At 32.9% G+C, this 12853-nt stretch overlaps 1 protein-coding gene across 1 annotated transcript in view; it reads right to left on the bottom strand.

The window, feature by feature from the left end:
• Positions 1 to 8453, bottom strand: part of LOC126748989 (zinc finger protein 521) — an 80638-nt gene extending 72185 nt beyond the window's left edge. Inside the window, exon 1 of the mRNA XM_050458562.1 lies at positions 8384 to 8453. Coding sequence (XP_050314519.1) covers positions 8384 to 8393 — 10 coding nt within the window. The 5' untranslated portion in view covers positions 8394 to 8453. The remainder of the gene's footprint in view (positions 1 to 8383) is intronic.
• Positions 8454 to 12853: the final 4400 nt, after the last annotated feature.

Raw genomic sequence — 12853 nt, 5'->3', positions numbered from 1 at the left:
CTGGCATAGACTAGCTTTTGCCGATGAATTAAAGCTATTCTTTAACATAGACAGTACTAATAATTGCTTATTTCTTCAGAATTCTCTGGATTTTTGGGAGACTTAGTGTGCTGATAACAGACTGGGGCTTAATGCGGCAAAGTGTAGGTTGGTCTGTTATTCAAGATCAAGGATCCCCATTACTTACAACAATTCCACAACAATATAATCTTGAGCAGACTTCAGATTACGATATTGGTATCACCTTCCGAATTTACCTTTATACCACATTTTAATAGTGTTGTGATATCAGCAATAAAGAAACTTGCGTTTATAATAAGAAACTCTCAGAGCTTTACTGCGGAGCCTACATCTAAACTGCTTTTTAGAGGCTTTGTCAGGTCAAAATTAGAATATGGATGTTTGCTAGGTACTCAGCCTTTAAATTTGATGGTATATATCCTGTAAGAAATTTTGACCACCGCCAACTATTAGGCCGCTTTAATCTACATCCATTTCTTCTGAAAAGAAGTACCCTTTTCGTTAAGTTTTTATATGGGTTAATTAATGGTTTAATGGACAGTCCTGTTCTTTTCTCTTGTATTGTATACATATAATGCTGATATAATATAAACATAATAACATAATATATATATATATATATATATATATATATATATATATATATATACACTATATATATATAGAGTTCTATATATATATATAGAGTTTCCTCATATTCCAATTTAATAAATGTAACAATCACTCCTTCCAATAAATGTGAGTGTTGGTGCTATAATCAGGCGTTTTTTCTTTCGTTTTAATTTTTATTTCGATTAAGTTTAGTTTAATTATTTTTATCAGTTAGCATGTAACCGATTTGTCAAATATTTCCTATTATTGGGAAAGTTGCCTGTTGGAAATAAAGGCTTAAATAAAATCAATAAATACATTTAAGCTACTTTATTGCTCTCCGAACATTAAATTATATTGTTCAATATGCTTCTTGCTTACTGATTGTTCTCTATTTACAGCTGATTTTTTGTTCAATATATAGATAGGTACTTAAAGTTCATGCACTTTCTTGCAGGATTGGATAAAAATTGTTAAATATACCAGGTTAGTTTTTTAAAGCGTTACGTTGGTGATATTATAAGTATATAGGGTACACATTTTATGATATTTTTAACTTTTGTTCCTTCCCTCTAAGAAGAGGGACGAGTCGTTCTTATTTTAAAAATCGAATCTACGTTAAATGTGAAGTCTGTTTACAAAAAATATTTAAAATTGCTATGCTGTTTACGGAATTATGATTAAAATACTAAAATTAAATTAAAAAACAATTCGAATATCTTAACCATTTTAAAAGCCGTTGTCATTAAAATCTTAGTCTTTATTTATGTCACATACAGATTTTGACGTCTTATTAACGACTAAATTGTGCTTACAAAAGGAAAAACATATAAGCGAATTTCTATGTAAAAGTTGCTTAGTTGTTAATTTTTAAGGTAGTGCAGAAAATTTTGTTGGAGGCTGCAGTAGTGTAGCAGAGAGGTTTCCGAATATTCCAAAATCTTATATGGCCTTTAAAAATTGGAGACCAGAAATCCTATGACTGGTAGTCTAAAAAACAAACCATGAGATAAAAACTCAAACAAATGAAAATAAGTTGGTATTTTAAGAGCGCAGCGGTAGCTATTAATCCTCAAACGAGTACCAAACGGCTTGCTTCAGATGCTGGAATTAGTCAAACATCAATTATAGCAACTCTGCATAGGAACAAGTTTAATCCTTAGTAAACTAAACTTCATCAAGAGCTTTAGGGACATGACTGAAGAGAGCCTTGAGAGTTGAGAATCGCATTAATTTCTGCACTTCGGTTTTAAGAAAAATGCATAAAAATAACCATTTTTTGAGAATAACATTTTTATAACATTTACTGGTGAAGATTCTTTTAATAATTGTCGGAAAGTAAGATTCAATCTCTTTTAATCAGTATTTGTTGTTTGATTTTCTAAAAGGTAAATAGATACAATATATGTACATTACTGGGCTAATAATCCTCACTGGATGAGAACTGTACCAAATTAACATCCCTGGTCTATTAACGAATGGTGTGGTATTTTCGAGGATAGAGTTATTGGCCCGCATTTTTTCAAAGTATATAGCGTGTATAAGCGAGGGGTGGTTAAAACCAAAAGTCAATACCGGTTCATACGAGCGATATTTGGTATTTACCGAGAAACGTCAAATGACGTCACCGGTTTAACCGCCAGTAACCCTGCTTAGGAGGAAAGTTATAGCGGTTGACAGCTGTAAACTGTCAAATCACAAGTGGGTTTTGTTCAAACTCCATCCAAAAGAATAATGAAGTTTTAAGAACAGCATCCATGTACACAATACAGCGCCACAGAACATACATTTAAACAAATAACCCATCGACCGCAATATTAAAACATCCCCATCTAAGCGATAGCCTTAACCGTGACGTCAGTTGACATTTTTGACAGTAACCGTTGGTTTTTACCAGACTAACGCTTGGACAGGCTATATGAATATAAAACGTGACGTATGGTTTGAGCAGGACGGAGCTCCACCCTATTATGCCATACAGGGCGGTAATTATTTAAATGAAATTTTTGAAAACAGGTGTATTAGTCAATGAGGTCCTGTCAACTAGCCTGCTCATTCACCAGATTTGACTACCCTTAATTTTTTATAGGGATTTATAAAGGATGTAGTAATGGCTACTCCATACCTCCAGAGAACATGAAAAACAGAGGTGGTTATTATAGTGACATGTGTTATACAGTCCATCCCAAAAGTTATGTCTAAATTCATTTAAAATTCAGGGGTGTGTTCGAAAAAACGCTCGGACCCGTCGATTTTTATTTCAAGTTGCGCATTTTTGTACGTGAAGTTTGTATATACAGGGTTGCTCAAAAATAAATTACGACCATCAACTTAATTTTTTCAAATGAAAGCACCTTTTTTTATTTCATTTTTGAATTTCGCGTGGAATTCTACGTATCATATCCTATACCTAAAGTCAACAGTTATCGAAAAAAAGACGACCAAACATTATTATTGAAGTTCACCTTACGAGTCACCTTATCTCTGAGAATTTTTATACAGAGCAAAATTCCATTCATTCGTGTTTTTTTATTGTTGGCTGGTGACCGTGTATTTTCATAGAAACTGTATGACAGTTGTACGCCAAACAGATATTGTCAAGTGTGAAGTGTACGAGCAAAGTTGCGGTTTTCACAATGGTAAAGTTAACGGAACGAGAAAAATAGAAATTCTGTGCATGGTTGGGTTTGGTGATAGAACACGTACTCAAAGAGAAGCTGCTCAATTATTTAATAAAATCCATCTTGATCGTCCTCCGATATGTCAAAAGGTGGTGAGTAGAATAGAGGCTAAATTTAGAGAATTCGGTCATGTTAGAGATCTGCCGAAATCTGGTCGTCCTGCTCGAGATGAAAATGAACAACTTGACGTTTTGCTTTCTTTGGAAGAAAATCCATGCACTCCTCTGTCGCAGATTGGGGCAAATTTACACATGGCGAAATCTATAGTTCACCGAATAGTTAAAAAGCACAAATATCACCCCTACAAAGTTATTGCTGTGCAAGAGTTATTTGATGACGATTTCGATAGGCGAAATGAGTTTTGTGAACGCTTACAAAACATGTGCAATTTAAATAATAATTTAGTAACAAATATTATTTTTTCCGATGAAGCCATGTTCTGTTTGAATGGTAGTGTAAACAGACAAAATTGTCGATATTGGGCAACAGAAAATCCTTTTGGATGATGAAGGTAAACACCCAGTACCCTCAAAAACTAAATGTGTGGTGTGGAATAGTGCGCGGAAGAGTAATAGGTCCCTTTTTTCTTTGAGCAGACTTTAACGGGACAAGTGTATCTCGATTTTCTCCAATTTAAATTAGTTCCAGCATTACTAGCTTTATTTCCAAATTCATTGGACCCAGACTATTCTGACGAAGAACTAATTTTCCAGCAAGATGGCGTTCCTCCGCACTATGCTGCCACTGTGCATACATTTTTGGATGAAACCTTTCCCAATCGGTGGATAGGAAGGAGAGGACCCATCGAATGGCCTGCTAGGTCGCCTGACCTAACACCAATGGACTTTCTTTTGTGGGGATACCTCAAGTCGAAGGTATTTGTTAACAGGCCAAATAATCTAGACGACTTGAAAGAGAGAATTCGCAGAGAAGTGCGCGCCTTACCTCCGGAAATGATTGAAAATGTGCAACGAGACTTTATTGATCGCCTTGGATATTGTCAAGCTGTGAATGGCAACCATTTTGAACATTTAACTTAATTTTTGTTCTTTTCTTATTTGTTGCATGAATCGTCTTTTTTTCGATAACTGTTAACTTTAGGTATAGGACATGATGCATGAAACATACGTAGAATTCCACGCAAAATTCAAAAATGAAATAAAAAAAGGTGCTTTCATTTGAAAAAATTAAGTTGATGGTCGTAATTTATTTTTGAGCAACCATGTATATACAAACTTCACGTACAAAAATGCGCAACTGGAAATAAAAATCGACGGGTCCGAGCGTTTTTTTTTCGAACACTCCCCTGAATTTTAAATGAATTTAGACATAACTTCTGGGATGCTCTGTATAATAACACCAACAATGTTACAGCGAGTACGAAACTCATTTCAAGAAAAAATAAGAAAGTGTTTGGAAGTCGATTACGGCCTTTTTATGTGAGGTAATTTAACAGTCCGTAAAAAGTCATGAAAAATATTATATAGGATTACGAATATCATTATCTTATATATATATCTATAATTATATTATCTATAATTATAGGACCAATGGATCTTTATGCAACTTAACTTGGTGATAATTTGTCTTTAGGCTTGGACAAATTTACAGAATTTTTAGGGATAATAATCTATATGGGATTTCATTATGTTCCTTCTTATAAATTATATTGGTTAGTGGACGAAAATTTCCATTGTGAGAGAATAGCGAGAGTTATGACACTAAAACAATTTTTGAAGATATTAAGATTTTTACATCTTGCAAAAAATAGAAAAATACCAACAAGAAGTACTTCAGAGTTTGACAAATTATACAAAATTCGACTTTTGCTTGCTAAAATCTAAACCAGTTTTGATTTTATCTTCAATGCATAATCCTTTAAAAAACTATGTACATAGAACTAATAAAAAAAGGGAGAAAGAAGAGGTGCCATATCCTGAGGCAGGTGATTACTATAAATACATGGGCGGTGTGAACAAGTTAGACGAAATATTAGAAAGCTAATCTGCTGTTACAAATGTCCGACTTGTAATGTTGCTCTTTATAAAGTTTGTTTTGCAGCTTTTCACAAAAGCAATTGATCCAAATTTACAATTGACTTTTATATTATTTTTTATAGCAATCAGCACCTTCTTCTGTAATAATTGTTGTTTTTCTTTTATCTTTTTTTCATTTTTACTTCAATGTCATTTCTCCAAACAATTAGTATTAAAATTTTTTTTTTAATGTTTTTAAATATGTTATCTTTTAAGTTTATGGTTGTGAATTTAACGTTGACTGAATAAATATAATAATAAAACATTTTTTTTTACACTTTAAAAATACTAAACTTTTGCAGGCACATAAGATCCTTTAGGTTAATTATTTCTCACCAGTATTTCTAACAAAATTCAGCATTTTAGAAAAACAGTCAGTATTTTCAGCTGAAACAAGTATGCATAAGCTTAAAATGATTTGCACTTTAGTATAAAAAAATCAGCAATAAGCAAAATTCAATAAATATATACTAATATTTTTAAAAAGCCACTCTGTATAAGCGCGTGATTTAATTATGTATTAGGGTATGACCGCTACCGTGTGTAATTTTTTCGTCCATAATGAAATTAAAGTGAGTTTTATTCGGCGATAATTTTGGTAAAATCATAAATTAAGTATAAGAATTACTTTACGCACTAAATTAAAAAGGTAAAGTTTATAAACCCTGGAGTAAAATGACTTTACGCACGGTCGTAGAAAAAGTGATTTGGGATATGCAAAGTTTATTCATATGTTGGTCAATGAAAGTCCTATCCTTATATTTAAATGAGGTATGTTTTTCCTGTAAATTGATGTTTAACCATAGCTACATAGTTTTAATATTCAATTTAGGTCTGATGATGCTCTAAGGCGAAACGCGTAACTCAACAATTAAACGCTGCATTTATAAGATTTTGACTTAAAGTTGCATTTTTCTCCTTGTTATACATCTTCTTAATTGTTAACAAGTCTTCTTAAAGTAATGGATGAATACTTAGAGAAACGACGTCAAAAGAAACTCATAGAATTTAATCGCTCAGTTAAGTTACTGTTTCTCTTTAACAGAGCCATTTTAAGAGTCAAAAAGATGCTGAATGGATGATGATTCACCGATTACAACTTCTTTCAGGATATTTTTTGCACCTGAAGGAACTTCTGAGTACCAAGTTAATGGCAATGTTATGTGAAACTCTTGTACTTTCCTACTTTAACTATGCTGCCCATTGTCTTCGTGAAGAGAAACAATATCGTATTTAAAAGGTGCAGAATAGATGTATTCGTCTAATTTTTAATTTAAGAAAATCAGATCACGTATCACATAAAATTAATGAGTTGAACTGGTTAAATTTTTCTAACCGTAGAACTCAACATTTGGGTGTTTTTAGGCATGGTTTAATTACTAATTCAAAATTCATATCTAAATCTCTAAAAAATACATTTAAAACCAATTTGAACGTTCATGATATAAATACCAGAAATAAATACAAAAAGTATTTTACTTGCAATGCGATTTAAACATATAATTCCTTGCCAAACAATGATTTACTACTTTAGAATTTAACTAAGTTTAAGTGAGGATTTAGGTTGTATTTGTTTCGAGAACAGTTGAGCTCCTATTTTTTAACTCACTAGTATGACGTGCTCCAAGGGAAATACGTTGGTTGCATACAAAGGTATTTGTTTGTGTGCAGTCTGGTTTTGGTGCAGGTTGTAAGTTTTATTTCTCCCCTTTTCTTTATATTATTTGTCTTATTATTATTATTATATATGGTTACCGAAAATTATTTATTATTTATTAGGGTTAAGTTTGAATAAGTAGCCTTAGGCTAGACTTTTGTTTCTCGCCCTTTGTTTTGTTTCTTTTTAAATTTGTAATATTTGTCTATTTGTTTTTTTTTTTAAATAGAAGACGATTATTATTAATAATATTATTATTATATAATGTATTTAAAAGTAAACTCGGATATCCATCAATAAAAAAAACTTATTGAATAAAAAAACAACTGATAAAATAGTTCTTAACATGTAAAATAAATTAAACTAGGACGGCGCCGCTGCGAGAGTCTTATTGCTTCACTGACCACGATTTTCATAAGGGGGAAAACTAACGGAGCGACCTGCTGCCATATAGGCATCAGCATCGTAGGCCTTTTGTAAGTATAGTACGTATATGTGTGTGAGTGCGTGTGTTTCTATCAGCATGGTCAAATGGATCAATAATCCTCCTACTCTGGCAAGACCACTGGTCAGAAAAATGGCCAGTCGCGCAACCTTCGTTTTAACAGGAGTGAAAGACATGAGACACGCCTAGCCAAAATACTAATTTTTTCATTCTCCGTTGCCTTAGCGATTAATTAGATTTTCCCCGCTATACCTTCCTCCCCCATCCGTTTCTTTTGCCCCTTATCCCCTTCATATATAACGGGATATTTGAAAAATGTCTCCGATTTCCTCATCATTTCTTATAAAAATAGCATTTTCGATCGATTCATATTTACACTTTTACTTATTAAAGTTCTAACACGTTAAAGCTAAATATTACATCACTGTAACACGTAACGTAAATTATATAAATTTGCTTAAAATAATTAAAATCATAAATGTGGGAAAAAAAGATGTAAACATGAATGAATGAAAGTGTCTGTTTTGGCAAAAAACAGGTAAAACACGTGCAACGGTTCATGCATAAATAATGCCCTATCTCGAATACCGATTCTGCTCAATGCAGCCGCCGTATTTACATAGCGAAACTTTCCCTTTCTAGCAGGAATTTCCTCCACACATACGGCAAAATAAAAACAATAAACATTTCAATTAAAAACTAACTTTTAACTTTAAAATAGATGCTAATACTACAACAATAAGACTCATGCACACTCAAATAAATTTTCCCTTTCAACAACTATGCCAAGGCAGTTAACCTAAAAATCTGGGATTGACAAAAGCTTTCACCGCCGCTGTGTTATGAATGTATAAGCTCACTCGTAGATTATCCGCGCGTATGGGGGTGAATAACCAAAAGCAATTATACGCACGGACGTTGAAACAAAATAATAAAAGTGTTGTCAACTTACCAAAGACCATTGGCCAAGTTTTAGAAAATTGTCATCCTGGCACACTGGCACCTATACGACACTAGCGAGGTGTACCTACTGATAAATTAAAGGGACAGTCTGGAAAAACGAATCTGGTGCGCAACTCCATGAAATTTAGATGACAAAAAGCCGCTATTTGTTATAGAAGTGCGTCGATGTTATAATTCTACTTATGGCATTTTTTAGCGGTAACGATTTTTATACTCAGCGGAAATGCTTGTTTTTTTTTATTGCTTATACATGTACAGTATGTCCATAACTTTCGCGAAATATAATAAATTTTAACATAAAATTAATTGACAAATAGTACAACATGTTAACAGAATTTTGTAGTTGGGGGTGGCCCATGGTAAAGGGAACACTATATTTCATTGCTTTTTAAGCAAAACAAATTAAATTTGATATGTAGGTATGTTACGTAAATGCTAATTTTTAGACGCATATTTTTACTTTTTTTTTTTAAGAAAATAATATCTTAAAAACAAACTTTCATGTAACATAAAAAAATTTACAGTTATGGCCAAAAAATAAGAGTAAAGTAAGTTTTTCATGTATAATTTAAAAAAATACTTATTACTGTTTTAATTTATTTACTTACTTACAGTTATTTTGTTGAAAGACAGGAAGAGTCCTTCTACAAAGAAAATATTTTACATTTTATAAGATAATCATTAGTAGGTATTTAGTAGCATGACGCTTGTTATTCAAAACGGGAGTACACCTTCTAGGCATCGTGTCACTTAACTTACGGCAATCTTCTACGGTGGTTTTTATATTTCTTTTCATAAAACCTTTTTGTTTGAAGTTTTCTTGCCCGCAACTCGATTTTTTAGTTCCCTCCGAAGGTTCTCAATCGGATTTAAGTCGGGCGATTGAGCTGGTCAATTTAAAATGTGACATTTTTAATGGTAAGCCACTGCTTTAAGATCTTTGCAGGATGCTTAGGGTCAATTGGTCTTCTTGGTAAACCCATATGAGAAGCATATTTTTTTCTTCAAAAGGTATCATGACTGTCTCTAAAATGTCTAGGGACATTTTTTTCGTCATGGTTTCCTTTATATGAAAAATTGGATCCGCACCATTATCAGAAAAACAGCCGTAAATTTTTATACGTCCGCCACTATGCTTCACAGTATGGTATGTCTGGAATGGTATTTTGAATTTTTACCCCATCTTACAAACAGTTTTCCATCTGATCCAAATAAATTTATTTTGGTTTGATCCGAAAAAAGAATGTTTTCCAGTTAGCATGATCGACATTTTCTCTAGCAAATGTTATTCTTTGTTGAACATTTTTTTGCTCAAAAAGGATACTCTTCTTGCAACCCTCCCATGAAGATTTATTGCGTCTTCTCATGGTTCTCGTACTAGTATCTAATTTCAAATTTCTTTTTATTGCACAAGATGTCAAAAATGGATCTGTGTATCTCACGTGCAATGATCTTATTAGGTTTTTTGGTAGATTTTATTTGGTAGTTTTTCATGGACAACCTTGAGTTTCTGGCGATTTGTTTATTACATGTTATAATTATATAAAAGTTTAGAAATCAAGCAAGGTGATCTTTTTAGAGCCTTACAAATAAACGCGAAACTTTTATTTTCACTGCGTAACTGAATTATTAAGCGCCTTTCTTAAAGAGTACAATATTTTGCGCGAATCATTGGTAAAATTGTATGCCGTTAATTTAAAAAAAGATCTGATCACAAAAAGAAGTTGAAGCCACCTGATAAAACATAAGGATGCAACAGGATGTTTCAAATAAATTTTTTGGTATTCTCGGCGAATGCCGTGTTAATTCTTACCATTTATCAAGATTTGTGTGTATATATTGTATGGTTTTCAGTACAAATCTTTAGTTCGATCAGTAGAATCAGTCTTTTAATATTGCGTATTTTGTTTGATTCTTTGGTTCGAAAAAATGGCTCATGTTTACCAAAAAAATGAACTAGTGGACATAACATTTACCTAAGGAGAGCGCGAACCAAATGCAGCCGCAGCGTGCAGGTTTTATGCTAAAAGGTTCCATTTAAGAAATCATCCGGCTCCACGTTAGTTTGTAATTTTAGTTATTAGACTTCGTAGTATATAAAATACCCCGATTTAAACGAACAAGGAGGAGGAGTTGTTCTTCTAGAAGAGCTTCTTCACCTGAATTTGTACAAGGCAATTTTTTTCACAAATTGAGGAAGACATTTTAGAAATGGTCGAAGAAAACAAACAATGATTACTAGAGCCATAGCAGCTTATAGTTGGCAGTAGAATAATCAAAAAATCATATTTGGGCAGTAGAAAATCTGCATGATGTAAAAAGATCTAATTAATCTATTTACATAGATTTTCATTAAATGTTTGAGCTGACGTGGACTGACCGATGAAATTTATTTAGATTGTCTTTGACACAATCTGCCACAATTATTAGAAGATGTTCCTCTAAATGTGAGACAGAATATGTGGTTCCTACATGACGGATATTTACATTTTAGACGAGAAGTTCATGAACATCTAAATAGTAATGAGTTTCTGAATAGATGGATGAGGCTTGGTCCCCAGATTTAATGCGTTGCGATTTTTTCGGTGGTCGTATTTGGAAGAGTTGGGGGACTGAGCAGTTAACACTCCGTGTACCACGATGGCGGAGTAAAGAAGACTACCCGACGAATTTCAAGCGCGCATTGAAAATGCTTGTGATTTAGTTCGTGGACGCCAGGATTTTATTCTCGAAGCTTGTAAACTCGTGAATTCGCCGAGCAAGCATTGTGCGTTAATCGAACAAATGGGGTCAATTTTGAACAATTTTTGTAAAAACCGGTAATCAATTAACTTAATAAAAATGTTAAAAAAATAATTTTCAATACTGTAAGGTAACTCTCTTATTATGCAATTTTTATACAGGGTGTTCAAACTATTCACACACGATTTTTTTCGCCCCTGTATATTATATGAAAAAAAGTTAAGATAAACAGTGTTTGTTTGGAAATACTCTTTTTGTTAAATGTACAAAGTTTTCATTGTCAAGTAGATTTAGTCAAATAGAAGTTTTTTTAAAATGAAACACCCTATATTTTTTACCAAATTTTACACTATTTAATTCTACATTAGAAATGTATAATACACTATACGTCAAATATTGATGCCTTTCTCGAGATGCAAGACGGCTGTATCAAGAACGTTTTTCAGAACGCCCAACGCTATCGTACAGAATATTCGAGAATGTGGAAAAAATGCAAACCGGTTATTTTTCAAATCCGAATAATTTAAATCATGCTCGACTCGTAAGAAATGAAGCGAACGCAATAAATGTCCTTGCAATCGTGCAAGCACCGGTAGTGAATTCAGATACAGTGTGTCCCACTTAAGGGTTAGCCACCCCTCTAAAATTTTTGTTTCTTGACCAATTTTTAAAAACTTTTTTTTGTTGGATAGATGGTCAAAAATGGCACTTAAGGGCCAAGTTCGACATTTAGAGAAAGCAGGTCATGGCCTACTGTATTTAAGTTTGAAGTGCGAAAAATCGAGAAGTAGTATTTGCGATATTTATTTTTGAAAAATGGTACTGGATTATTGTTCAGGACCACTTAAAACAGTCCTGCATTAATTCTTATACATTTTTCTATGCGTCTTCTGTTGTTTACTACCATCCTTCTTAACTGTACCCTGCTTTTATAAAAGGTAAAAAACACGAAATCTACAGCATCACAAATACATTTAATAAAATAACGAAGGTTACATGTTTCGCTCGATTAGAGCATCATCAGACCTAAACAATAATTAAAATTATGTAACCCCAAAAAAAGGAGATTTCAACAAAAACTTACCATAACATACACAAAACACCTAACATATAAGTAAACAAAGATTACAATAAAGTGGCACTACCTATGTACAAAGAACTCAACTAAACAATCAAATCACTTTATACATTTTAGAAATCTAACCATCATTTAAGAGTCTAGAACTACTTGAGGTTATTAAAAACTAGGTGGCCATCAAAATCAAACATTTCATTAACACAGGACAGATCTGGGCTTTTAAAAGCTTTACTAATCTCCATTGTCTCCAACAAGTCTAGTTTTTTACTTTTGTTGCATTGATGCAGTATTTTTATATTTTGGCTGTCAGGAAAATCATGTTTGGAGTCGAGAAGGTGATTAGCAAAAGCTGATCTGGTCACTGTGATTTCGGTATTTTTAAATCTATTGTATTGGGCCTTGTGTTCACTAATCCTAGTAGAAATCTTCCTACCAGACTGGCCGACGTACACTGCAGGACACTCTTTACACCTAATCTCATAAACTCCTGGAGAAGATAGCGGGGGTAGTTTATCTTTAATTTTAATTAGATGTCTTTTTAAGGTATTATTGGTTTTAAAAGCTGGGGTTATGCCAAAGGGAGAAAAAAGCGGGATAGTTGTGACGAAATTGGTCCAAAATATAGTTTGTTTGTTGTCT

Source organism: Anthonomus grandis, chromosome 22 (genome assembly GCF_022605725.1).
Source record: "Anthonomus grandis grandis chromosome 22, icAntGran1.3, whole genome shotgun sequence".
NCBI lineage: Eukaryota > Metazoa > Arthropoda > Insecta > Coleoptera > Curculionidae > Anthonomus > Anthonomus grandis.
Note: the sequence above shows the minus strand (reverse complement) of the source record. Positions and strands in the feature narration are given on the sequence as shown.